The 25,350-nt window shown below is 45.2% G+C and overlaps 1 protein-coding gene across 3 annotated transcripts in view; it reads right to left on the reverse strand.

Annotated features, from left to right (window-relative positions):
- LOC124264807 (cubilin-like) overlaps positions 1-25,350 on the reverse strand; it is a 142,024-nt gene that overhangs the window by 31,345 nt on the left and 85,329 nt on the right. For all 3 annotated transcript variants that reach the window (XM_046699598.1, XM_046699597.1, XM_046699599.1), the window contains 7 exons: positions 22,787-22,933; positions 22,176-22,263; positions 21,896-22,014; positions 17,964-18,113; positions 17,165-17,258; positions 16,102-16,226; positions 7,044-7,190 (listed from right to left, as the gene is read on the reverse strand). In XM_046699598.1, coding sequence (XP_046555554.1) covers positions 7,044-7,190; positions 16,102-16,226; positions 17,165-17,258; positions 17,964-18,113; positions 21,896-22,014; positions 22,176-22,263; positions 22,787-22,933 — 870 coding nt within the window. The remainder of the gene's footprint in view (positions 1-7,043; positions 7,191-16,101; positions 16,227-17,164; positions 17,259-17,963; positions 18,114-21,895; positions 22,015-22,175; positions 22,264-22,786; positions 22,934-25,350) is intronic.

Here is a 25,350-nt window from a genome sequence, read left to right on the forward strand (position 1 = left end):
TCTGAGTTGTCAACACTACAGGCTCTGAGCTGTCAACTCTACACACTCTGAGCTGTCAACACTACACACTCTGAGCTGTCAAGACTACACACTCTGAGCTGTCAACACTACAGGCTCTGAGCTGTCAACACTACACACTCTGAGCTGTCAACACTACACGCTCTGAGCTGTCAACACTACACGCTCTGAGCTGTCAACACTACAGGCTCTGAGCTGTCAACTCTACACGCTCTGAGCTGTCAACACTACAGGCTCTGAGCTGTCAACACTACACACTCTGAGCTGTCAACACTACACGCTCTGAGCTGTCAACACTACAGGCTCTGAGCTGTCAACACTACACGCTCTGAGCTGTCAACACTACACACTCTCAGCTGTCAACACTACATGCTCTGAGCTGTCAACACTACAGGCTCTGAGCTGTCAACACTACATGCTCTGAGCTGTCAACACTACATGCTCTGGGCTGTCAACAATACAGGCTCTGAGCTGTCAACACTACACACTCTGAGCTGTCAACACTACATGCTCTGGGCTGTCAACACTACAGGCTCTGTGCTGTCAACACTACACACTCTGAGCTGTCAACCCTACACGCTCTGAGCTGTCAACTCTACACGCTCTGAGCTGTCAACCCTACACACTCTGAGCTGTCAACACTACATGCTCTGGGCTGTCAACACTACATGCTCTGAGCTGTCAACACTACACACTCTGAGCTGTCAACACTACACGCTCTGAGCTGTCAACACTACACACTCTGAGCTGTCAACACTACACGCTCTGAGCTGTCAACACTACACACTCTCAGCTGTCAACACTACATGCTCTGAGCTGTCAACACTACAGGCTCTGAGCTGTCAACACTACATGCTCTGAGCTGTCAACACTACATGCTCTGAGCTGTCAACTCTACACGCTCTGAGCTTCCAACACTACATGCTCTGAGCTGTCAACCCTACACACTCTGAGCTGTCAACACTACACACTCTGGACTGTCAACACTACAGGCTCTGAGCTGTCAACACTACACACTCTGAGCTGTCAACACTACATGCTCTGGGCTGTCAACACTACAGGCTCTGAGCTGTCAACACTACACACTCTGAGCTGTCAACCCTACACGCTATGAGCTGTCAACACTACAGGCTCTGAGCTGTCAACACTACACTCTCTGAGCTGTCAACACTACACACTCTGAGCTGTCAACTCTACACGCTCTGAGCTGTCAACACTACAAGCTCTGAGCTGTCAACACTACACACTCTGAGCTGTCAACCATACAGGCTCTGAGCTGTCAACTCTACACGCTCTGAGCTGTCAACACTACAGGCTCTGAGCTGTCAACACTACAAGCTCTGAGCTGTCAACACTACACACTCTGAGCTGTCAACCATACAGGCTCTGAGCTGTCAACTCTACACGCTCTGAGCTGTCAACACTACAGGCTCTGAGCTGTCAGCTCTACAGGCTCTGAGCTGTCAACCCTACACACTCTCTGAGCTGTCAACACTACACCCTCTGAGCTGTCAACACTGCGGCTCTGAGCTTTACAACCCTACACACTCTGGACTGTCAACTCTACACACACTGAGCTGTCAACTCTACACACTCTGGACTGTCAACTCTACACACACTGAGATGTCAACTCTACACACACTGAGCTGTCAACTCTACACACTCTGAGCTGTCAACACTACTCTGAGCTGTCAACACAACACACTCTGAGCTGTCAAGACTACACACTCTGAGCTGTCAACACAACATACTCTGAGTTGTCAACTCTACAAACACTGAGCTGTCCACACTACTCTGATCTGTCAACACTACACACTCTGAACTGTCATAACTACACACTGAGCTGTCAACCCTACACACTCTGAGATGTCAACTCTACACACTCTGAGCTGTCAACACTATACACTCTGAGCTGTCAACACTACATGCTCTGAGCTGTCAACACTACAGGCTCTGAGTTGTCAACACTACAGGCTCTGAGCTGTCAACTCTACACACTCTGAGCTGTCAACACTACACACTCTGAGCTGTCAAGACTACACACTCTGAGCTGTCAACACTACAGGCTCTGAGCTGTCAACACTACACACTCTGAGCTGTCAACACTACACGCTCTGAGCTGTCAACACTACACGCTCTGAGCTGTCAACACTACAGGCTCTGAGCTGTCAACTCTACACGCTCTGAGCTGTCAACACTACAGGCTCTGAGCTGTCAACACTACACACTCTGAGCTGTCAACACTACACGCTCTGAGCTGTCAACACTACAGGCTCTGAGCTGTCAACACTACACGCTCTGAGCTGTCAACACTACACACTCTCAGCTGTCAACACTACATGCTCTGAGCTGTCAACACTACAGGCTCTGAGCTGTCAACACTACATGCTCTGAGCTGTCAACACTACATGCTCTGGGCTGTCAACAATACAGGCTCTGAGCTGTCAACACTACACACTCTGAGCTGTCAACACTACATGCTCTGGGCTGTCAACACTACAGGCTCTGTGCTGTCAACACTACACACTCTGAGCTGTCAACCCTACACGCTCTGAGCTGTCAACTCTACACGCTCTGAGCTGTCAACACTACACACTCTCAGCTGTCAACACTACATGCTCTGAGCTGTCAACACTACAGGCTCTGAGCTGTCAACACTACATGCTCTGAGCTGTCAACACTACATGCTCTGAGCTGTCAACTCTACACGCTCTGAGCTTCCAACACTACATGCTCTGAGCTGTCAACCCTACACACTCTGAGCTGTCAACACTACACGCTCTGGACTGTCAACACTACAGGCTCTGAGCTGTCAACACTACACACTCTGAGCTGTCAACACTACATGCTCTGGGCTGTCAACACTACAGGCTCTGAGCTGTCAACACTACACACTCTGAGCTGTCAACCCTACACGCTATGAGCTGTCAACTCTACACGCTCTGAGCTGTCAACCCTACACACTCTGAGCTGTCAACCCTACACGCTCTGAGCTGTCAACACTACACACTCTGAGCTGTCAACTCTACACACTCTGAGCTGTCAACTCTACACACTCTGAGCTGTCAACTCTACACGCTCTGAGCTGTCAACTCTACACACTCTGAGCTGTCAACACTACACACTCTGAGCTGTCAACCCTACACACTCTAAGCTGTCAACTCTACATGCTCTGAGCTGTCAACACTACATATTCTGAGCTGTCAACACTCCATGCTCTGAGCTGTCAACCCTACACACTCTGAGCTGTCAACACTACACACTCTGAGCTGTCAACCCTACACGCTCTGAGCTGTCAACACTACACGCTCTGAGATGTCAACTCTACACACTCTGAGCTGTCAACCCTACACGCTCTGAGCTGTCAACACTACACACTCTGAGATGTCAACTCTACACACTCTGAGCTGTCAACCCTACACGCTCTGAGCTGTCAACACTACACACTCTGAGCTGTCAACTCTACACACTCTGAGCTGTCAACTCTACACGCTCTGAGCTGTCAACTCTACACACTCTGAGCTGTCAACACTACACACTCTGAGCTGTCAACCCTACACACTCTAAGCTGTCAACTCTACATGCTCTGAGCTGTCAACACTACATATTCTGAGCTGTCAACACTCCATGCTCTGAGCTGTCAACCCTACACACTCTGAGCTGTCAACACTACACACTCTGAGCTGTCAACTCTACATGCTCTGAGCTGTCAACTCTACACGCTCTGAGATGTCAACTCTACACACTCTGAGCTGTCAACTCTACACACTCTGAGCTGTCAACACTACTCTGAGCTGTCAACTTTCAATGCACTTTGAGCGGTAAACATTCTCTATACACTGTAAACTCCAAGCTGTAGATATGCTCCACACTGGAAGCGATACTAATACTACTATACATATTCTGTTCACCTTTTGTGGTGAAGTACTATACATATTCTGTTCACCTTTTGTGGTGAAGTACTATACACATTCTGTTCACCTTTTGTGGTGAAGTACTATACATATTCTGTTCACCTTTTGTGGTGAAGTACTATACACATTCTGTTCACCTTTTGTGGTGAAGTACTATACACATTCTGTTCACCTTTTGTGGTGAAGTACTATACATATTTTGTTCACCTTTTGTGGTGAAGTACTATACACATTCTGTTCACCTTTTGTGGTGAAGTACTATACACATTCTGTTCACCTTTTGTGGTGAAGTACTATACATATTCTGTTCACCTTTTGTGGTGAAGTACTATACATATTCTGTTCACCTTTTGTGGTGAAGTACTATACACATTCTGTTCACCTTTTGTGGTGAAGTACTATACACATTCTGTTCACCTTTTGTGGTGAAGTACTATGCACATTCTGTTCACCTTTTGTGGTGAAGTACTATACATATTCTGTTCACCTTTTGTGGTGAAGTACTATGCACATTCTGTTCACCTTTTGTGGTGAAGTACTATACATATTCTGTTCACCTTTTGTGGTGAAGTACTATACACATTCTGTTCACCTTTTGTGGTGAAGTACTATACACATTCTGTTCACCTTTTGTGGTGAAGTACTATACACATTCTGTTCACCTTTTGTGGTGAAGTACTATACACATTTTGTTCACCTTTTGTGGTGAAGTACTATACACATTCTGTTCACCTTTTGTGGTGAAGTACTATACACATTCTGTTCACTTTTGTGGTGAAGTACTATACACATTCTGTTCACCTTTTGTGGTGAAATACTATACATATTCTGTTCACCTTTTGTGGTGAAGTACTATACATATTCTGTTCACCTTTTGTGGTGAAGTACTATACACATTCTGTTCACCTTTTGTGGTGAAGTACTATACACATTCTGTTCACCTTTTGTGGTGAAGTACTATACATATTCTGTTCACCTTTTGTGGTGAAGTACTATACATATTCTGTTCACCTTTTGTGGTGAAGTACTATACATATTCTGTTCACCTTTTGTGGTGAAGTACTATACACATTCTGTTCACCTTTTGTGGTGAAGTACTATACACATTCTGTTCACCTTTTGTGGTGAAGTACTATACACACTCTGTTCACCTTTTGTGGTGAAGTACTATACATATTCTGTTCACCTTTTGTGGTGAAGTACTATACACATTCTGTTCACCTTTTGTGGTGAAGTACTATACACATTCTGTTCACCTTTTGTGGTGAAGTACTATACACATTCTGTTCACCTTTTGTGGTGAAGTACTATACATATTCTGTTCACCTTTTGTGGTGAAGTACTATACACATTCTGTTCACCTTTTGTGGTGAAGTACTATACATATTCTGTTCACCTTTTGTGGTGAAGTACTATACACATTCTGTTCACCTTTTGTGGTGAAGTACTATACACATTCTGTTCACCTTTTGTGGTGAAGCACTATACATATTCTGTTCACCTTTTGTGGTGAAGTACTATACACATTCTGTTCACCTTTTGTGGTGAAGTACTATACATATTCTGTTCACCTTTTGTGGTGAAGTACTATACACATTCTGTTCACCTTTTGTGGTGAAGTACTATACACATTCAGTTCACCTTTTGTGGTGAAGTACTATACACATTCTGTTCACCTTTTGTGGTGAAGTACTATACACATTCTGTTCACCTTTTGTGGTGAAGTACTATACATATTCTGTTCACCTTTTGTGGTGAAGTACTATACATATTCTGTTCACCTTTTGTGGTGAAGTACTATACACATTCTGTTCACCTTTTGTGGTGAAGTACTATACATATTCTGTTCACCTTTTGTGGTGAAGTACTATACATATTCTGTTCACCTTTTGTGGTGAAGTACTATACACATTCTGTTCACCTTTTGTGGTGGAGTACTATACACATTCTGTTCACCTTTTGTGGTGAAGTACTAGACACATTCTGTTCACCTTTTGTGGTGAAGTACTAGACACATTCTGTTCACCTTTTGTGGTGAAGTACTATACACATTCTGTTCACCTTTTGTGGTGAAGTACTATACATATTCTGTTCACCTTTTGTGGTGAAGTACTATACATATTCTGTTCACCTTTTGTGGTGAAGTACTATACATATTCTGTTCACCTTTTGTGGTGAAGTACTATACACATTCTGTTCACCTTTGTGGTGAAGTACTATACACATTCTGTTCACCTTTTTGTGGTGAAGTACTATACACATTCTGTTCACCTTTTGTGGTGAAGTACTATACACATTCTGTTCACCTTTTGTGGTGAAGTACTATACACATTCTGTTCACCTTTTGTGGTGAAGTACTATACATATTCTGTTCACCTTTTGTGGTGAAGTACTATACACATTCTGTTCACCTTTTGTGGTGAAGTACTATACACATTCTGTTCACCTTTTGTGGTGAAGTACTATACATATTCTGTTCACCTTTTGTGGTGAAGTACTATACGTATTCTGTTCACCTTTTGTGGTGAAGTACTATACACATTCTGTTCACCTTTAGTGGTGAAGTACTATACACATTCTGTTCACCTTTTGTGGTGAAGTACTATACATATTCTGTTCACCTTTTGTGGTGAAGTACTATACATATTCTGTTCACCTTTTGTGGTGAAGTACTATACATATTCTGTTCACCTTTTGTGGTGAAGTACTATACATATTCTGTTCACCTTTTGTGGTGAAGTACTATACATATTCTGTTCACCTTTTGTGGTGAAGTACTATACATATTCTGTTCACCTTTTGTGGTGAAGTACTATACATATTCTGTTCACCTTTTGTGGTGAAGTACTATACATATTCTGTTCACCTTTTGTGGTGAAGTACTATACATATTCTGTTCACCTTTTGTGGTGAAGTACTATACATATTCTGTTCACCTTTTGTGGTGAAGTACTATACATATTTTGTTCACCTCTTGTGGTGAAGTACTATACATATTCTGTTCACCTGTTGTGGTGAAGTACTATACATATTCTGTTCACCTTTTGTGGTGAAGTACTATACATATTCTGTTCACCTTTTGTGGTGAAGTACTATACACATTCTGTTCACCTTTTGTGGTGAAGTACTGCAGCTGGAAGCCCATGCCAGTTGTGTCCATGTTGGTCTTGAACAGCAGGAACATCGACCTGCCGGCGCTCACGTAAGTCGTCGTGTCCTGTCCGCACCACCGTCCCAGCTCTCGGCCCTCACGATCACCTGTACACAAACACAGTAACTATGACAACAAGGAAAATGAAATTTTTAGAGTAAAATTAATATTTTATACTTATCCTGACTCATGCTTATTGCTTGTCTTCTTCTTCTTGCGAACATAGTGGAACACGTGTATCTCCCAATTGAAGTTCCCTTCAATAAAAAATCATTAATTAGTACTCTCCCAATTGAAGTTCCCTTCAATAAAAAATCACTAATTAGTACTCACCACGAGTTACCTCCCTTCCACAAGCGCGGGAACGAAGGCGCCACCTGAACCCATGTGCCTCACTCTCTCCTTTTGTTTCGAGCCCGACACTTTATTTTTCCGAAGAAATCCAAAGTGTTAAGTGGGGAGGACGGGAGGGCTTACCTCATGAGTCAGGATAAGTATAAAAAATTAATTTTACTCTAAAAATTTCATATTTGTCCTTATCTTGACTCATGCTTATTGCTTGTAGAATCCGACGGAAAAGGAGGTGGGAATATATATACTTTGGAATTAAATAATTAGTGATTTGAACTGTGATGATTGTAATAACCCTATGGGAACTTCATAAAGGCACTGAACTTATGAATGCCTGCTGCTTAACTTATCAGCTGCCATATAAAGGTTATTACAATTTACTGAATATGATAAAAGTATATACAACATTAATGTAAGCTGAAGCTATTAATGTGATAGTATAAACTTCTGAGAGTTTATAGTGAATACTTTTATAAATGAACCAAAGTATTAAGCTCAAGATATGCATATATTTTAGCTATAATAGTATAGTACTGTGCTTAAGATATAATTATAACTTAAGCTGTATAATAGTAACCAACTCCTTAGAGTTTGTTAGCTAATACATTATGAATATGACCATATGACTGAGCTAAAAGGATTGATGAAACTTAAGCTGAACATATATACAATAGCAAAACTCCTAGGAGTTGTAAGCTTATATATAGTATGATATAAAAACCATAGTACTGAGCTTAAGATAATAAATTAAACTTAAGCAAAATATATAGATAGCATGTAGCTATTAGTACTGTTATCAGATAAGTATAAAATCTGTAAGATAGACTTATCTTCTCCGTGGAACTGTCAACTGTTGAGCGAGGACCATGGGACCGAAATGGTGGATACCTGAGACGTCCTCGGTGGTGATATCTCTCAGATAGTGGTTGGCAAACACCATATCGGATCTCCATTATGGTATTCAACGAGCAATTCCCATGTAGAGCGAGAGTTGAGGCTAGCGCTCTAATTTCGTGAGGATTAGAAGCTCTTGGAGGGTCAAGTCCTGCAGCCTTGTAGGCACGTAGTATGACAGTTCTGATCGAGATAGAGATAGTAGTATGTGAGACTTCTGTCTGCGTAGCTTGAGATATGGGGATAAATAATCTCTTGAATTTCCCTCTGCTCTGTTGGATCGTTGGAGATATATTTTCAGTGCTCTTACTGGGCATAGTGATAGATCCATTGTATCATGTGGTCCAAGTATGGATGAGAGAGCTGGGACGTGGAATAAACTGTCTGGTTGACCTGGCAGTTGGTTTTTCGCTATAAAATCCCAGCGAAGTCCCAGATGAGCGATGTTATGAATATCATCAAAGCGTGTTCTCTCATAATCCAGTGCGTGAATCTCTGACATCCTGGCGGCCGTAGCTAGTGCTAACCGGAACAAGGTTTTGTGGGTCAGTGATACAAACGATGTAGATAGCAAAGGTTCATAAGCCTCACTAGTGAGGTGTTGGAGCACTATATTTAGATCCCAGGCTGGAGCGTGAAACTTCCGTTTCTGATCCTCCAATCGGAACGCTCGTAACAAAGCGAGTAACTCTGGTGTTTTTGTTAACTTGACGCCCGTTCTCATAGTTATGACAGAACTTATAGCTGCAAGATAAGTGGACAAGGTTGAGCCTTTTAGATTCTTAGTTTGACGTAGATAACATAAGAAATCTGCCACTTGAGGATGTGTAGCATATCTGGCTGTAAATCCTTTCTTAGCAGCGTAATTGACAAAACTGTGCCATTTGTCATCGTTATAAGTTACGAGTTGAGTTACGTAGTGCAAGCGCTGACGCTTTAGCAGCTCTGGCAGAATAACCTCTCTTATTCAGACATGCCTTGATACAATCCATAATGCGAAGTTTGAATGCTTCTGGTGTTTCGCACTTGTTTGGTGTGCGGATGTATCAATAGATTGGCGTTGTGGGAGCTGAAGAATTGGTTTTCCGATTTCTTGAATGAGATCTGAAACCAAGTTCTCGCTGGCCAGTAGGGCGCGACTAAGATGAGATGGAGGCTCTGCGTTTGACTGATTTTCTGTAAGACTTGTGGGATTAACGCTGGAGGCGGAAAGCGTCGCACGCGCTGAGTCCCTCCCACGATATGCTTAGTGCGTCCGTTGCCCATGCTAGTGGGTCTGGAACTGGCGATACGAATGTTGTCAGTTGCTTGTTGAATCGAGTGGCGAATAGGTCTATCAGAGGAGATCCTATTTCCATGACAATTTGATTGAATATCTCTGTGTGGAGCATCCATTCTGTCGGCGACGGTTGGTGTGGCCGAGAGAGAGCGTCTCCTAATACATTCTTTGCTCCTGGAATGTGGCAAGCTCTGACGTGTATGTTTAGATTGTCGATTAGATCGAACAGTCTGAAACATCGAGTCAGTAGGTTCTGTGACCTTGTTGAACCTTGTTTGTTCACATAAAATGCCACTGTTGAATTGTCTGTGTGAACCATCAACTGAGCGTTCTGTAGTAGGTTGCTCCAGTGACTTATGGCGTTTATGACTGCTTGCATCTCTAGCAGATTTATGTGACATTTGCTCTCTTGATTGCTCCATAGGCCTGACGCTGTTTTGCCGGCAAGGTGGGCTCCCCAACCTTGTAGTGACGCGTCTACGTAGAGATGTGTTTTCGATTCCGGCTCTACTAAGGAGACGCCTGCGCAAACATTCAATCTCTTGGTCCACCAGAGTAGATGTGGTTTGACATAATCTGGTAGACTGAATGGTAGAGGGTCCTCGAGATGAGCATTGATGAGGACTTGTAACGGACATAATTGAAGCCTGCCTCTGACTGTCAAGTCTTGAGCTGACGTGAGTAGTCCCAATAGGCTCTGCCACTGTCGTAGTGGTAACGGAGAGAGTAGGGCTTGAGGAATAAGTTGTTGGATCTTGATCCATCTGTCCTCCGGGACTACAATACGATTCTGAGCTGTTAGAAATCGTATACCTAGAAATTGCAGATCCTGCGTTGGTTCTATGTCCGACGTGAGCAGATTTACTAACCATCCTAATTGAGTTAGTAGCTTGATTATTAAGTTCAGCTGTAGTCTGAGACGCTGTGGATCTGGATCCACTTGTATACCATCGTCTAGGGAAAAAGTGCTGCGAAGACCTTGACGATGTAGGTATGAGACAATAGGCTTGGTCACTCTTGTGAATACCCAAGGGGCCGATGTGATTCCGAAGGGAAGAACCTTCCATTGGTAATGTTTCCCGTCTAGGATAAATCTTAGATATTTCCTTGAGTTGGGATGAATCGGAATGTGTAGATATGCGTCTTGCACATCTATGCTGGCCATGTAATCTTTGGGACGAATTAAATGCCGAAGTTGCGGTAAGTGTATCATGCGAAACGTTGGTGGTTTGCATAGATATTCTCTGTTGAAGATGCTCATGTTGTCATGTTGTATATGAGACGAAACTTCTCCTTGGAATTTTTCTTCGGCACTAGGAAAACTGGGGAGTAGAAACCTGGTACGATGTTTCGTTGATCCAGAACTTCTAAGGCCTAGCTAGCTGTTTGTTTAGCAGAGTAGCTACTGTTTCTCTTAACACAGGTAGTTGTGCCGGTTGAACATTGAACCCTGTGGGGGGGTGACTGTTAACGGAGGCTTGGCCTTGAGTTGTATTAGATATCCGTGCTGTAGGATGTTGGATACATATGGATCTTGTAGTATTCCCCAGTTTTCCCAGTGCAGCTGAAGGCGTCCACCCACTTGAGACGGTTGTACTGGAACGGCTGGGGGTGGAAGACTCCAGTCGTTCCGAACCTGAATTTCATCGTCTAAATCCACGGGCACCTCTGGATGATCTGCCTCTAGCTGATCCTCCCCTAAATTTGCTGTATGGGCGACGAAAAGAATCCTTGGGATCTTTAGCTGCAGCTAATTTCTTGTCCCGTGCTTTCTGTAGCCCCGAAAACTTAGACTTGCCCGAGTATCTCTGTGCTGACTGTTTAATGACGTTCGCTAAGGTATCCATGGATCTGATCATAAGTACCTCTCTCGAGTCTTTAGATACTTCTTTGGAGACCTTGTCTATGTTGCCACCAAACAGTAAGGGCTAAGACCATGGAGCTGTGTATAGAGATTCTGTAAATTGCTTATCCCAAGAGCAGGAGGCTAGTAAGCCTTGCCGACGAGCCATGGTAGTAGTTTCAGTAAGCGCTGACAGGTGCTCTGTAAGAAATTGGTGGTCTCTTTTCTGCATGAGTAGAACTGAGTAGATCATTCTATCTTCCTCCTCTGTAGAATTCTTGAACTTGGTGATGAGAGTTTCATTAATAGTTCTAGATCTATTCAATCCAAAGAACATTCTCCTGGAGATGGTATCTAATTGGGCCAATTTGCGATCGTCTACTCTGTAACTTTGTCATCAATATCCTGGGCCTTGAAAAAGGGGTCCATATTGTGTCCAGCAAATTTCTTGGCATTGAAGACCGGGAAATGTGTAGATTGGACTTTCGAAGATTTGGAACAGGCTGTATCCAGATTAGCTGGTACTGCTGCAATCGGGTCAATAGGAGGTAAGGTGATATTGTCTACATCATCATCCTCCATCAGGTAAGTCTGAGATGAATTCTCGTTCTTCGATGGGGAAGCAAGTTGTAACTCATTCACCATCCAGTATCTAATCTCAGCATCTGAGAAAATGATACCTTCTTCCTCTTCTGGACGTAGGGTCACATGTCGGAGTCCTAGATCTGTAGGAAGATCTATGACGAGGACTGTGGAGAACGGACTGACGAAAGTGGCTAGTGTAATGCGTAAGGAGACCTTGGAGGAGACATCCTCGGCGAACGCTGGGGACTTCGCGAAGCTCTTCTAGATCTTCTGGGCGAGGTAGATTTGGTGCCACTTAGCCTTCGTGACCTTCGCGCTAATGTATCGAAGTCAGTGTCCGAATCGACATCGTCGCTGAATCGACCTCTGTGTTCTACAGGGTGTGGGCTCGGCCGCGCTCCTTCTTAGCGATGTCCCTCGCGAACTGGTGAGGCTCTAGCTCCTTTCGGAGGCGGCCTGGGACTTCCTTTGCGAAGTGATCGCTACGGGCTGGGTTGCCCTTCTTCAGCGGAGGCGCTTGTGGGCTCTGGGGCCCTACGCTGAAGCCAAGGAGGGCTCTGGGGCCCTGTATGACTTAATATGGGTTGGGCTCTGGGGCCCGTGGCTCTGGGGCCTCTGTAAACCGTAACGGTCCTCCATCAGTCTCATGATTTGGTTAACCAGGTCGTCTGGGACAGTCTGCACTGGCGTTGAGGGTGACCTCTCTGTGAAAGTGACGGGACCCTTAATCATAATCTCCGGCGTCAGCGTAGGCATCTCTGGTTGCGTGTTGATCTGCGCTGTGGTGACGGTAGCAGATACTGGACTTTTCTTATGACATACATCTGGAATGATAATCGGAATGTCATCATCATATAAACATAATTCTGAGACAGGTAGAATATCGGAGGCAAAATTATTTGTAGCTTTCGTAGATTTCCCTTTTGACGAAGCTGTGGACCTGGGGGTTCGAAGCGTACGTTGAGATGATGTGGACGCTTTCCTAGTCTTAGACTGTGAAGACGGAATATCTTGAGATGCAGGTCGCTTCTTGGACATAGCGGACTGCGTCCCACGCTTATCCCCCGAGGGAAACTCAGGCAGGCCACCAGCCGGTGGCGGGTCGTCAGTCAACAGTTGACAGGGCATATTAGCTTCCGATCTATTAGCCATAACTGAAGATTGTTTGTGAGATTTATCTGCCTTCCGTCTCAAAACAGAACATAAATATTTATCAAAGGCAGAAATTGGTAAATTAATACATAATTTACAACGAGAAACAATAGAACATGGAGTAATGCAACTAGGGCATATTAAATGTGGATCGGTAGCGGAATAACGTAGTTTACAACCTGTGCAGATTCTCATTAACGTAAACTGCTGAACAAACACGGCGAACCGTGAATAAAACAGCAGAAACACGACTAATAATCAATGCAAGTTGAATAAGGATACTAGTTACACCTCTATAAATGAATATAAGAGGTACTAAACTAAATATAAATAAAGGATATAGTGTGTCGGGAGACACAGGTGCTCTCACGTCCAGCTCACTGGGCGAAGAAGGAGAGAGTGAGGCACATGGGTTCAGGTGGCGCCCTCGTTCCCGCGCTTGTGGAAGGGAGGTAACTCATGGTGAGTACTAATTAGTGATTTTTTATTGAAGGGAACTTCAATTGGGAGATACAAGTGTTCCACTATGTTCGCAAGAAGAAGAAGACAAGCAATAAGCATGAGTCAGGATAAGGAAAAATAATAAAATTAAAGTCACCATACCTTCATGTGCAGCTAGTTCCCCCTACCTTCATGTACAGCTAGTCTCCTTACCTTCATGTACAGCTAGTCTCCCTACCTCCATGTACAGCTAGTCTCCCTACCTTCATGAACAGCTAGTCCCCCCTACCTCCATGTACAGCTAGTCCCCCTACCTTCATGTACAGCTAGTCCCCCCTACCTTCCTGTACAGCTAGTCTCCCCTACCTTCATGTACAGCTAGTCCCCCCTACCTTCATGTACAGCTAGTCCCCCCTACCTTCATGTACAGCTAGTCTCCCCTACCTTCATGTACAGCTAGTCCCCCTACCTTCATGTACAGCTAGTCCCCCCTACCTTCATGTACAGCTAGTCTCCCTACCTTCATGTACAGCTAGTCTCCCTACCTTCATGTACAGATAGTCTCCCTACCTTCATGTACAGCTAGTCTCCCCTACCTTCATGTACAGCTAGTCTCCCCCTACCTTCATGTACAGCTAGTCCCCCTCTACCTTCATGTACAGCTAGTCCCCCTACCTTCATGTACAGCTAGTCCCCCTACCTTCATGTACAGCTAGTCTCCCTACCTTCATGTACAGCTAGTCTCCCCCACCTTCATGTACAGCTAGTCCCCCTACACCTTCATGTACAGATAGTCTCCCTACCTTCATGTACAGCTAGTCTCCCTACCTTCATGTACAGCTAGTCCCCCTACCTTCATGTACAGCTAGTCTCCCTACCTTCATGTACAGCTAGTCTCCCTACCTTCATGTACAGATAGTCTCCCCTACCTTCATGTACAGCTAGTCTCCCTACCTTCTTCATGTACAGATAGTCTCCCTACCTTCATGTACAGCTAGTCTCCCTACCTTCATGTACAGATAGTCTCCCCTACCTTCATGTACAGCTAGTCCCCCCTACCTTCATGTACAGCTAGTCTCCCCTACCTTCATGTACAGCTAGTCTCCCTACCTTCATGTACAGCTAGTCCCCATACCTCCATGTACAGCTAGTCCCCCTACCTTCATGTACAGCTAGTCCCCCCTACCTTCATGTACAGCTAGTCACCCTACCTCAATGTACAGCTAGTCCCCCACCTTCATGTACAGCTAGTCCCCCTACCTTCTTCATGTACAGCTAGTCCCCCTACCTTCATGTACAGCTAGTCTCCCTACCTTCATGTACAGCTAGTCCCCCTACCTTCAAGTACAGCTAGTTACCCTACCTTCATCTACAGCTAGTTACCCTACCTTCATGTACAGCTAGTCCCCCCTACCTTCATGTACAGCTAGTCTCCCTACCTTCATGTACAGCTAGTCCCCCTACCTTCATGTACAGCTAGTCCCCCTACCTTCATGTACAGCTAGTCCCCCTACCTTCATGTACAGCTAGTCCCCCTACCTTCATGTACAGCTAGTCCCCCCTACCTTCATGTACAGCTAGTCCCCCTACCTTCATGTACAGCTAGTCTCCCCTACCTTCATGTACAGCTAGTCTCCCTACCTTCATGTACAGATAGTCTCCCTACCTTCATGTACAGCTAGTCTCCCCTACCTTCATGTACAGCTAGTCTCCCCTACCTTCATGTACAGCTAGTCCCCCTACCTTCATGTACAGCTAGTCCCCCTACCTTCATGTACAGCTAGTCTCCCTACCTTCATGTACAGCTAGTCTCCCTACCTTCATGTACAGCTAGTCTCCCCACCCTTCATCTACAGATAGTCTCCCTACCTTCATGTACAGCTAGTCCCCCTACCTTCATGTACAGCTAGTCCCCCTACCTTCATGTATAGCTAGTCCCCCCTACCTTCATGTACAGCTAGTCCCCCCTACCTTCATGTACAGCTAGTCTCCCTACCTTCATGTACAGCTAGTCTCCCTACCTTCATGTACAGCTAGTCTCCCTACCTTCATCTACAGATAGTCTCCCTACCTTCATGTACAGCTAGTCTCCCTACCTTCATGTACAGCTAGTCTCCCTACCTTCATCTACAGCTAGTCCCCCTACCTTCATGTACAGCTAGTCTCCCTACCTTCATGTACAGCTAGTCTCCCTACCTTCATGTACAGCTAGTCTCCCTACCTTCATCTACAGATAGTCTCCCTACCTTCATGTACAGCTAGTCCCCCTACCTTCATGTACAGCTAGTCCCCCTACCTTCATGTACAGCTAGTCTCCCCTACCTTCATCTACAGATAGTCTCCCTACCTTCATGTACAGCTAGTCCCCCCTACCTTCATGTACAGCTAGTCCCCCCACCTTCATGTACAGCTAGTCCCCCTACCTCTTTGTACAGCTAGTCACCCTACCTTCATGTACAGCTAGTCTCCCTACCTTCATGTACAGCAACGTAGTCATTTGTGCATCTGATGCTGCTCTCGATTCCTGATCGGAACACTGTAATTTGGACCTGCCCTGAGGGATCAGACGCAGTGATCTTCCACCAGCATTCAAGGTTACTGCAACAAAGATTCTCCTGTATACAACCTTATAAAACATAGTTGCAACAGTGGCCTAACCGTAACCCAAGTCACTGCCACAAAGATTCTCCTGTATACAACCTTATAAAACATTGTTGCAACAGTGGCCTAACCGTAACCCAAGTCACTGCCACAAAGATTCTCCTGTATACAACCTTATAAAACATTGTTGCAACAGTGGCCTAACCATAACCCAAGTCACTGCCACAAAGATTCTCCTGTATACAACCTTATAAAACATTGTTGCAACAGTGGCCTAACCGTAACCCAAGTCACTGCCACAAAGATTCTCCTGTATACAACCTTATAAACCATTGTTGCAACAGTGGCCTAACATTGAACCCAAGTCACTGCCACAAAGATTCTCCTGTATACAACCTTATAAAACATAGTTGCAACAGTGGCCTAACCGTGAACCCAAGTCACTGCCACAAAGATTCTCCTGTATACAACCTTATAAAACATTGTTGCAACAGTGGCCTAACCATAACCCAAGTCACTGCCACAAAGATTCTCCTGTATACAACCTTATAAAACATTGTTGCAACAGTGGCCTAACCGTAACCCAAGTCACTGCCACAAAGATTCTCCTGTATACAACCTTATAAAACATTGTTGCAACAGTGGCCTAACCGTAACCCAAGTCACTGCCACAAATATTCTCCTGTATACAACCTTATAAAACATTGTTACAACAGTGGCCTAACCGTAACCCAAGTCACTGCCACAAAGATGCGCCTGTATACAGCCTTGTAGGACATTGCTACAACAGTTCCCAAACCCAAACCCTTTTTCTAATGGAGGTCACTGCAGGTGTAGGCTTAGCTGAAGATGTAAGTAAAGGTGTGGATGTACTTGGGTGTTCATGTGTATGTGAGGTGTAAACATTGTGGTCAAGTGGTCTTGATATTGCTCACCTTGGGTAGGAGTTTGGGTAGCCAGGGGACTGGAGGTATTTAGGATCCTGATAAGATGTCAGATCCTTGCTACACACATTCTCGGCTGTTTTATCTGTAACAGATTTCAGTTAAGGGCTGTAACATTGAGGAAGCATGTAATTTTCTGAGTAAAATTGATATTTTACACTTACCCTGACTTATGTATTTTTGCTTGTCTCCTTCCTCTTGCGAACTTTAGTGGAACATTTGAATCCCCTTTTTGAAGCTCCCGTAAAATCACTGCTCACCAAGAGTTATCTCCCTTCCAGTTTTGGCGGAAGCATATAATTTGGTCTAAGCCAAGAGGCAAATGTCTTACATGACATGGCAGAGGTCGTACATGACATGGCAGAGGTCGTACATGACATGGCAGAGGTCGTACATGACAGAGGTCTTACATGACACGGCAGAGGTTGTACATGACAGAGGTCTTACATGACATGGCAGAGGTCGTACATGACATGGCAGAGGTACATGACAGAGGTCGTACATGACAGAGGTCGTACATGACATGGCAGAGGTCGTACATGACATGGCAGAGGTTGTACATGACATGGCAGAGGTCGTACATGTCAGAGGTCATACATGGCAGAGTATCCGTACATAAGCAGATCCAGAAATTTTGAAAAGGGGTTGTGGGTGTGGGTGTGGGTGTTCAGCATGTAATTTGCTACACACATAGCAAAACATTAACTTATATGTGATCTTTAGTCATTTTCAAAAGGGGAGGGGGGAATCCGCCACTGTCGTACATGACAGAGCTGCTGTGTGTAATCACCTTCAGTTTCATAGTACTTGATCTGGAAGCCCTTGTGAGTTCGGGAACTGTCTGTCTGGAAGCGGATGAACATGAACATTCCTGAGGACTGAAGAGTGGGACGGTTGCTGGCACAAAACACTCCTATCAACTGAGCTGACATGTCCTGCCCTAAAACACAGAACCACCTGTTAGCCTCAAGACACCAAAACACTTCTTGCCCTAAAACACAGAACCATCCACCAACCACACTGACACATCCAGCCCTGCAACACAGAACCATCCATCAACCTCACTGACACATCCTGCCCTAAAACACAGAACCACCCACCAACCTCACTGACACATACTGCCCTGAAACACAGAACCATCCACCAACCTCACTGACACATACTGCCCTAAAACACAGAACCATCCACCAACCTCACTGACACATCCTGCCCTGAAACACAGAACCACCCACCAACCTCACTAACACATACTGCCCTGAAACACAGAACCACCCACCAACCTCACTGACACATCCAGCCCTAAAACACAGAACCATCCACCAACCTCACTGACACATACTGCCCTGAAACACAGAACCATCCACCAACCTCACTGACACATCCTGCCCTAAAACACAGAACCACCCACCAACCTCACTAACACATACTGCCCTAAAACACAGAACCATCCACCAACCTCACTGACACATCCTGCCCTAAAACACAGAACCACCCACCAACCTCACTGACACATACTGCCCTGAAACACAGAACCATCCACCAACCTCACTGACACATCCTGCCCTAAAACACAGAACCACCCACCAACCTCACTGACACACATACTGCCCTAAAACACAGAGCCATCCACCAACCTCACTGGACACATCCAGCCCTAAAACACAGAACCACCCACCAACCTCACTGACACATACTGCCCTAAAACACAGAACCATCCACCAACCTCACTGACACACACTGCCCTAAAACACAGAACCATCCACCAACCTCACTGAAACATCCAGCCCTAAAACACAGAACCATCCACCAACCTCACTGACACATCCTGCCCTAAAACACAGAACCACCCACCAACCTCACTGACACATCCAGCCCTAAAACACAGAACCATCCACCAACCTCACTGACACATCCAGCCCTAAAACACAGAACCACCCACCAACCTCACTGACACATCCTGCCCTAAAACACAGAACCATCCACCAACCTCACTGACACATCCTGCCCTAAAACACAGAACCACCCACCAACCTCACTGACACATACTGCCCTAAAACACAGAGCCATCCACCAACCTCACTGACACATCCAGCCCTAAAACACAGAACCACCCACCAACCTCACTGACACATCCTGCCCTAAAACACAGAACCATCCACCAACCTCACTGACACACACTGCCCTAAAACACAGAACCATCCACCAACCTCACTGAAACATCCAGCCCTAAAACACAGAACCATCCACCAACCTCACTGACACATCCTGCCCTAAAACACAGAACCACCCACCAACCTCACTGACACATCCAGCCCTAAAACACAGAACCATCCACCAACCTCACTGACACACATCCAGCCCCTAAAACACAGAACCACCCACCAACCTCACTGACACATCCTGCCCTAAAACACAGAACCATCCACCAACCTCACTGACACATCCAGCCCTAAAACACAGAACCATCCACCAACCTCACTGACACATCCAGCCCTAAAACACAGAACCATCCACCAACCTCACTGACACATCCTGCCCTAAAACACAGAACCATCCACCAACCTCACTGACACATCCAGCCCTAAAACACAGAACCATCCACCAACCTCACTGACACATCCAGCCCTAAACACAGAACCATCCACCAACCTCACTGACACATCCAGCCCTAAAACACACAGAACCATCCACCAACCTCACTGACACATCCAGCCCTAAAACACAGAACCATCCACCAACCTCACTGACACATCCAGCCCTAAAACACAGAACCATCCACCAACCTCACTGACACATCCAGCCCTAAAACACAGAACCACCCACCAACCTCACTGACACATACTGCCCTGAAACACAGAACCATCCACCAACCTCACTGACACATCCTGCCCTAAAACACAGAACCACCCACCAACCTCACTAACACATACTGCCCTAAAACACAGAACCATCCACCAACCTCACTGACACATCCTGCCCTAAAACACAGAACCACCCACCAACCTCACTGACACATACTGCCCTGAAACACAGAACCATCCACCAACCTCACTGACACATCCTGCCCTAAAACACAGAACCACCCACCAACCTCACTGACACATACTGCCCTAAAACACAGAGCCATCCACCAACCTCACTGACACATCCAGCCCTAAAACACAGAACCACCCACCAACCTCACTGACACATACTGCCCTAAAACACAGAACCATCCACCAACCTCACTGACACACTGCCCTAAAACACAGAACCATCCACCAACCTCACTGAAACATCCTGCCTAAAACACAGAACCATCCACCAACCTCACTGGACATCCTGCCCTAAAACACAGAACCACCCACCAACCTCACTGACACATCCAGCCCTAAAACACAGAACCATCCACCAACCTCACTGACACATCCAGCCCTAAAACACAGAACCACCCACCAACCTCACTGACACATCCTGCCCTAAAACACAGAACCATCCACCAACCTCACTGACACATCCAGCCCTAAAACACAGAACCATCCACCAACCTCACTGACACATCCAGCCCTAAAACACAGAACCACCCACCAACCTCACTGACACATCCTGCCCTAAAACACAGAACCATCCACCAACCTCACTGACACATCCAGCCCTAAAACACAGAACCATCCACCAACCTCACTGACACATCCAGCCCTAAAACACAGAACCATCCACCAACCTCACTGGACATCCAGCCCTAAAACACAGAACCATCCACCAACCTCACTGACACATCCAGCCCTAAAACACAGAACCATCCACCAACCTCACTGACACATCCAGCCCTAAAACACAGAACCATCCACCAACCTCACTGACACATCCAGCCCTAAAACACAGAACCACCCACCAACCTCACTGACACATCCAGCCCTAAAACACAGAACCACCCACCAACTTCACTGATACCTCCAGCCCTGAAACACAAAACCATCATTTTCCTAACCTCACCATTACTGATTTTATCCCGCCTGGATTACTGCAACAGTTTACTGTTTGGCATCTCTTCGTCACAACTCCATCGTCTTCAGAAAATCCAGAACAAAGCTGCACGCATCATCACTCTCACCAGTCCTCGCTGTCACATCTCTCAGTGTGAACTCTCTACACTGGCTCTGTATTCGTGAAAGGATTTATTTCAAGATTCTCTGCCTCACCTACCAGTCTTTCTACAACTCAGGACCTTCCTACCTTCAAGACCTTCTGACACATTACTCCCCAGAAAGAACCCTGCGCTCATCACAACAACTGTTACTTGCTGTCCCGAGCTACAATCTCAAATCATTTGGCTCAAGAACCTTTTCATATGCAGCGGCTTCTCTGTGGAACTCTCTCCCAATCGAGTTAAAATCATCTCCTTATAGTCTGTCTCACAGTCCCTGAACCACATTAATTTCCCTACTGCCAAGCCCTCTCTGCAGTGCTAAAGCCCTAAATAAAGCAAGTCTAGATTTCCTCAGGTTCAGGGTTCTGGACTGTTCTGAATCTCTGGTCTCCCTAGGGCTCCTTTTCAATATAAATGGGCTTGTTTGTTACTATCAAAATTATATATATTCAGAGACTAAACCTTAGTCTAATCTCCTTACTTAAGTACATTCTATTATTATTATTATTACCATCCCGGATCCTAACTCCTTACCCCATCTTTCAGTCATACCCCGTATTTCCATTTTCATCATTTCCCTGACCCCCACTTACCATCATAGATGGTGACATTGTCAAAGGAACAGTCATACTCAAGATGGGCGTCAGTCACCTCAATCTTCACCGTTTTGAAGCCGGACATGGCACGGACAACCCAGCGGCAGTCTAAATGACTAGAAGCAGAAATATACAAAACTATGGTAACGTCAACTGGATATGTATCAATGGAACAAGATCCATGGGATCTCATCAACTGATTTTACACAAAATCTTTCCTTTAAAAACTCATAGTTGTACAGTCATTACTTCAACAGTCCATTTGAGTTTCACTTACTTCTTGTAGTTTTCTGGGTAGCCTGGGCTGGACAGAAAGGACACATGGTTGTACGCTGTCAGCGACGTTCCACATGGAGAGATAACAGCTGAAATAAAGAAGAATACTTTACTATCTTACAATTGAAGCCCTTGTCTACATCTGTCAGGGAGGAACACGGCCTACCTTAAGTGAGGGTGTATGTTAACAGGAAGCCCTTGTCTACATCGGTCAGGGAGGAACACTGTCTACCTTTAGTCAGGGTGTATGTTAACAGGAAGCCCTTGTCTACATCTGTCAGGGAGGAACACTGTCTACCTTTAGTGAGGGTGTATGTTAACAGGAAGCCCTTGTCTACATCTTTCAGGGAGGTCAGGCCTGTATAGTTAACAGGAAGCCCTTGTCTACATCTGTCAGGGAGGAACACTGTCTACCTTTAGTGAGGGTGTATGTTAACAGGAAGCCCTTGTCTACATCTGTCAGGGAGGAACACTGTCTACCTTTAGTGAGGGTGTATGTTAACAGGAAGCCCTTGTCTACATCTGTCAGGGAGGAACATGGCCTACCTTTAGTGGAGGTGTATGTTAACAGGAAGCCCTTGTCTACATCTGTCAGGGAGGAACATGGCCTACCTTCAGTGGAGGTGTATGTTAACAGGAAGCCCTTGTCTACGTTTGAGCTAGAATGGAGCCTCAAGAACAGGTATTTGCCAGTGCTCAGAAACATCGGGGTTGATGTACTGCACCACTTGATGATCAAACCCTCAGATGAATCTTTTCCTGAAATATCAAAGCTTCAGCATAGAGCAAAAGGAAGACAAAAATACTGAGACTTAAGTAGTGTTGTCTGACATGAACCCTGGTCTAACCATCTGTAATTGGAAATTTTACTACAGAATGTATATTTATATCCTATCTCATGGTATGCACCTCTCTTCTTCTTCTACGACCATGTGTGGAAACATGCTGTAGGCAAAGTTGAATCAAAACTTCCTGTACTCTGACCACCTGACCTCTGCCCCCACTCCAATAGCAGACGCTCTGTGTCTGTCATTCTTGTCTTGGATCTTCCAATAATCTGTGATGTGGGGCAGGTTGGGTGGGTATACATCGCGTGAGATAGGATAAGTATATAAATATACAATTTATAGTAAAATTTCCAAATTTTTAAACTTATCCTATCTCACGGTATGCATTATCCCACGGTTGGCTGGTGGGCCGCAGATTACCCTGTGTCAACTCTACAACCATGAGGCCCCATAACACAAGGAGGCCAGGAGAAAGCACCAACTCCCAATATGCTAACTCCAAACTTGTGATGGGTTGCTTCAGATAACCCCTTAGCTTACACAGCACAAAAACACAGTGGGCGGTGCCAAATTAAAGTGGTTTTTTAGCCGCAACTTTTACAAGCAAAAGGCAAGTTTGGCAAGTAAACCTCGCTGCCCTGCGATTTATCAGGTGACCCCAGTGAATTAAAGTCGAAGACCTTAATCTGGACAGTCCCTGCATCGAAACTACCCTCCACAGACACACGCTGGAAGGCGGTGAAAGAGGGAATAGGTCAGTTGCTCAACTTGTCTAACGTTCAGTACCAATCCCCCTAACTTACCAAAGGTGAAAAAGGACTTACGAGCAGAACACTTTGAAAACTACGTGATCGGAAATAAACACATCACTGACGTAATTGCTCTGAGAGTAGAGGTCAGTAAGTGGAGTGTTGACCACCTCTGCATGTAGCACAAGACTGGCCTCTCAGTCTATCAAGTCATATATATGACAGTGCAGGCATGCCCTACTTCCCTAGGTGAGGTGGTCTATGCCCAATATAATCCATACCAATAAGAAAGATAGGACCGATATCTTTCATGATATAGAGAATGCAAGACCTACACAAAGGTAGGAAATGCATCTTATCTGTGTTTGCAAGCCGACGACAAGCCGATATCTTTCATGATATAGAGAATGCAAGACCTACACGAAGGTAGGAAATGCATCTTATCTGTGTTTGCAAGCCGACGACAAGCTGATATCTTTCATGATATAGAGAATGCAAGACCTACACGAAGGTAGGAAATGCATCTTATCTGTGTTTGCAAGCCTACGACAAGCCGATATCTTTCATGATATAGAGAATGCAAGACCTACACGAAGGTAGGAAATGCATCTTATCTGTGTTTGCAAGCCGACGACAACTGCTGCGCCAGAACCAATGGACCCAGTTGGTGAAGACCTTCCACGTCAGATCCTGGAGGTAGGGTGAGACGAAGACTGTGTCCTAACTCCAAAAACAATCACTCTCCACAATACCCTGGATGCATCCACGGCTTGGCCCCATAATTATATTACCTCCCTTGGCCGGCTTTTTATCCAATCAGGTGTCTATGCTTGGAAGTCGAGCGAACCAATCACAACTCACTTTTGCTTCTTAAATTATCTAACCGTTTAAACTTGGCAACACAAGTGATGAAGAGGTACTCGGAAAGAGGTAGAAGGAGTTCCTTTATATATTTTTCTTTAAAGTTTCAGATCTGTCAATTTGTCTGTATTATTTCCTCAAAAATCAGCAGCAGTCGCAAGAGCCAGGAGGAAGAAAGTCTTACTTAAACATGACATGCTTGAAATCTTTCTCTGCCAGAGGTTCATAGTCCTCTGACGTGAGATGATTAAAAACCACGGAAAGGCCCCAGGCTGGTGGCCAGAACTTCCAGGATTGATCAGCAACTTGTAAAATCTGAGGAGAGACTGGAGCTCAGGGACAGTTGACACCTTCGCACCCGTAGCAGGTGCAATAACTGTGTTATGCATGGCCAGGTATGTAGACAAAGTGGAACCTTTCAATTCCTTGGAAGTTCTAGGATGCTGGAGGTACTCTGCGACCATCTGAGGCGATGCTGTAGTGGGAGATACCCATCGTCTTGCAGTATGCTTCAAAATTCTTCCATAGTCATCACAGAGTGCCCTGGAAGAAGTTCGGTACACCGTGGTAATCGCCGTAGCGACTTGCTTTTGGAATATCCCTTTGCAGTTAGTGATTCAAGTAAATGCACCAGGTGTGAAGATTAAGTGTGAGCGGAGACCAATGCAGCTGATCGGAGTGAAGATGAACCATAACATCAGCGTGAACGGGGATTTGGTACTGTAATGAGTCGGCCAAGTCTTGCAGGTTAGGAAGACAGGCCAAAAAGATGCGACCC

This window comes from Haliotis rubra, unplaced genomic scaffold, assembly GCF_003918875.1.
Source record: "Haliotis rubra isolate DU_JTF1 unplaced genomic scaffold, ASM391887v1 Scf945, whole genome shotgun sequence".
NCBI classification, from domain to species: Eukaryota; Metazoa; Mollusca; class Gastropoda; order Lepetellida; family Haliotidae; genus Haliotis; species Haliotis rubra.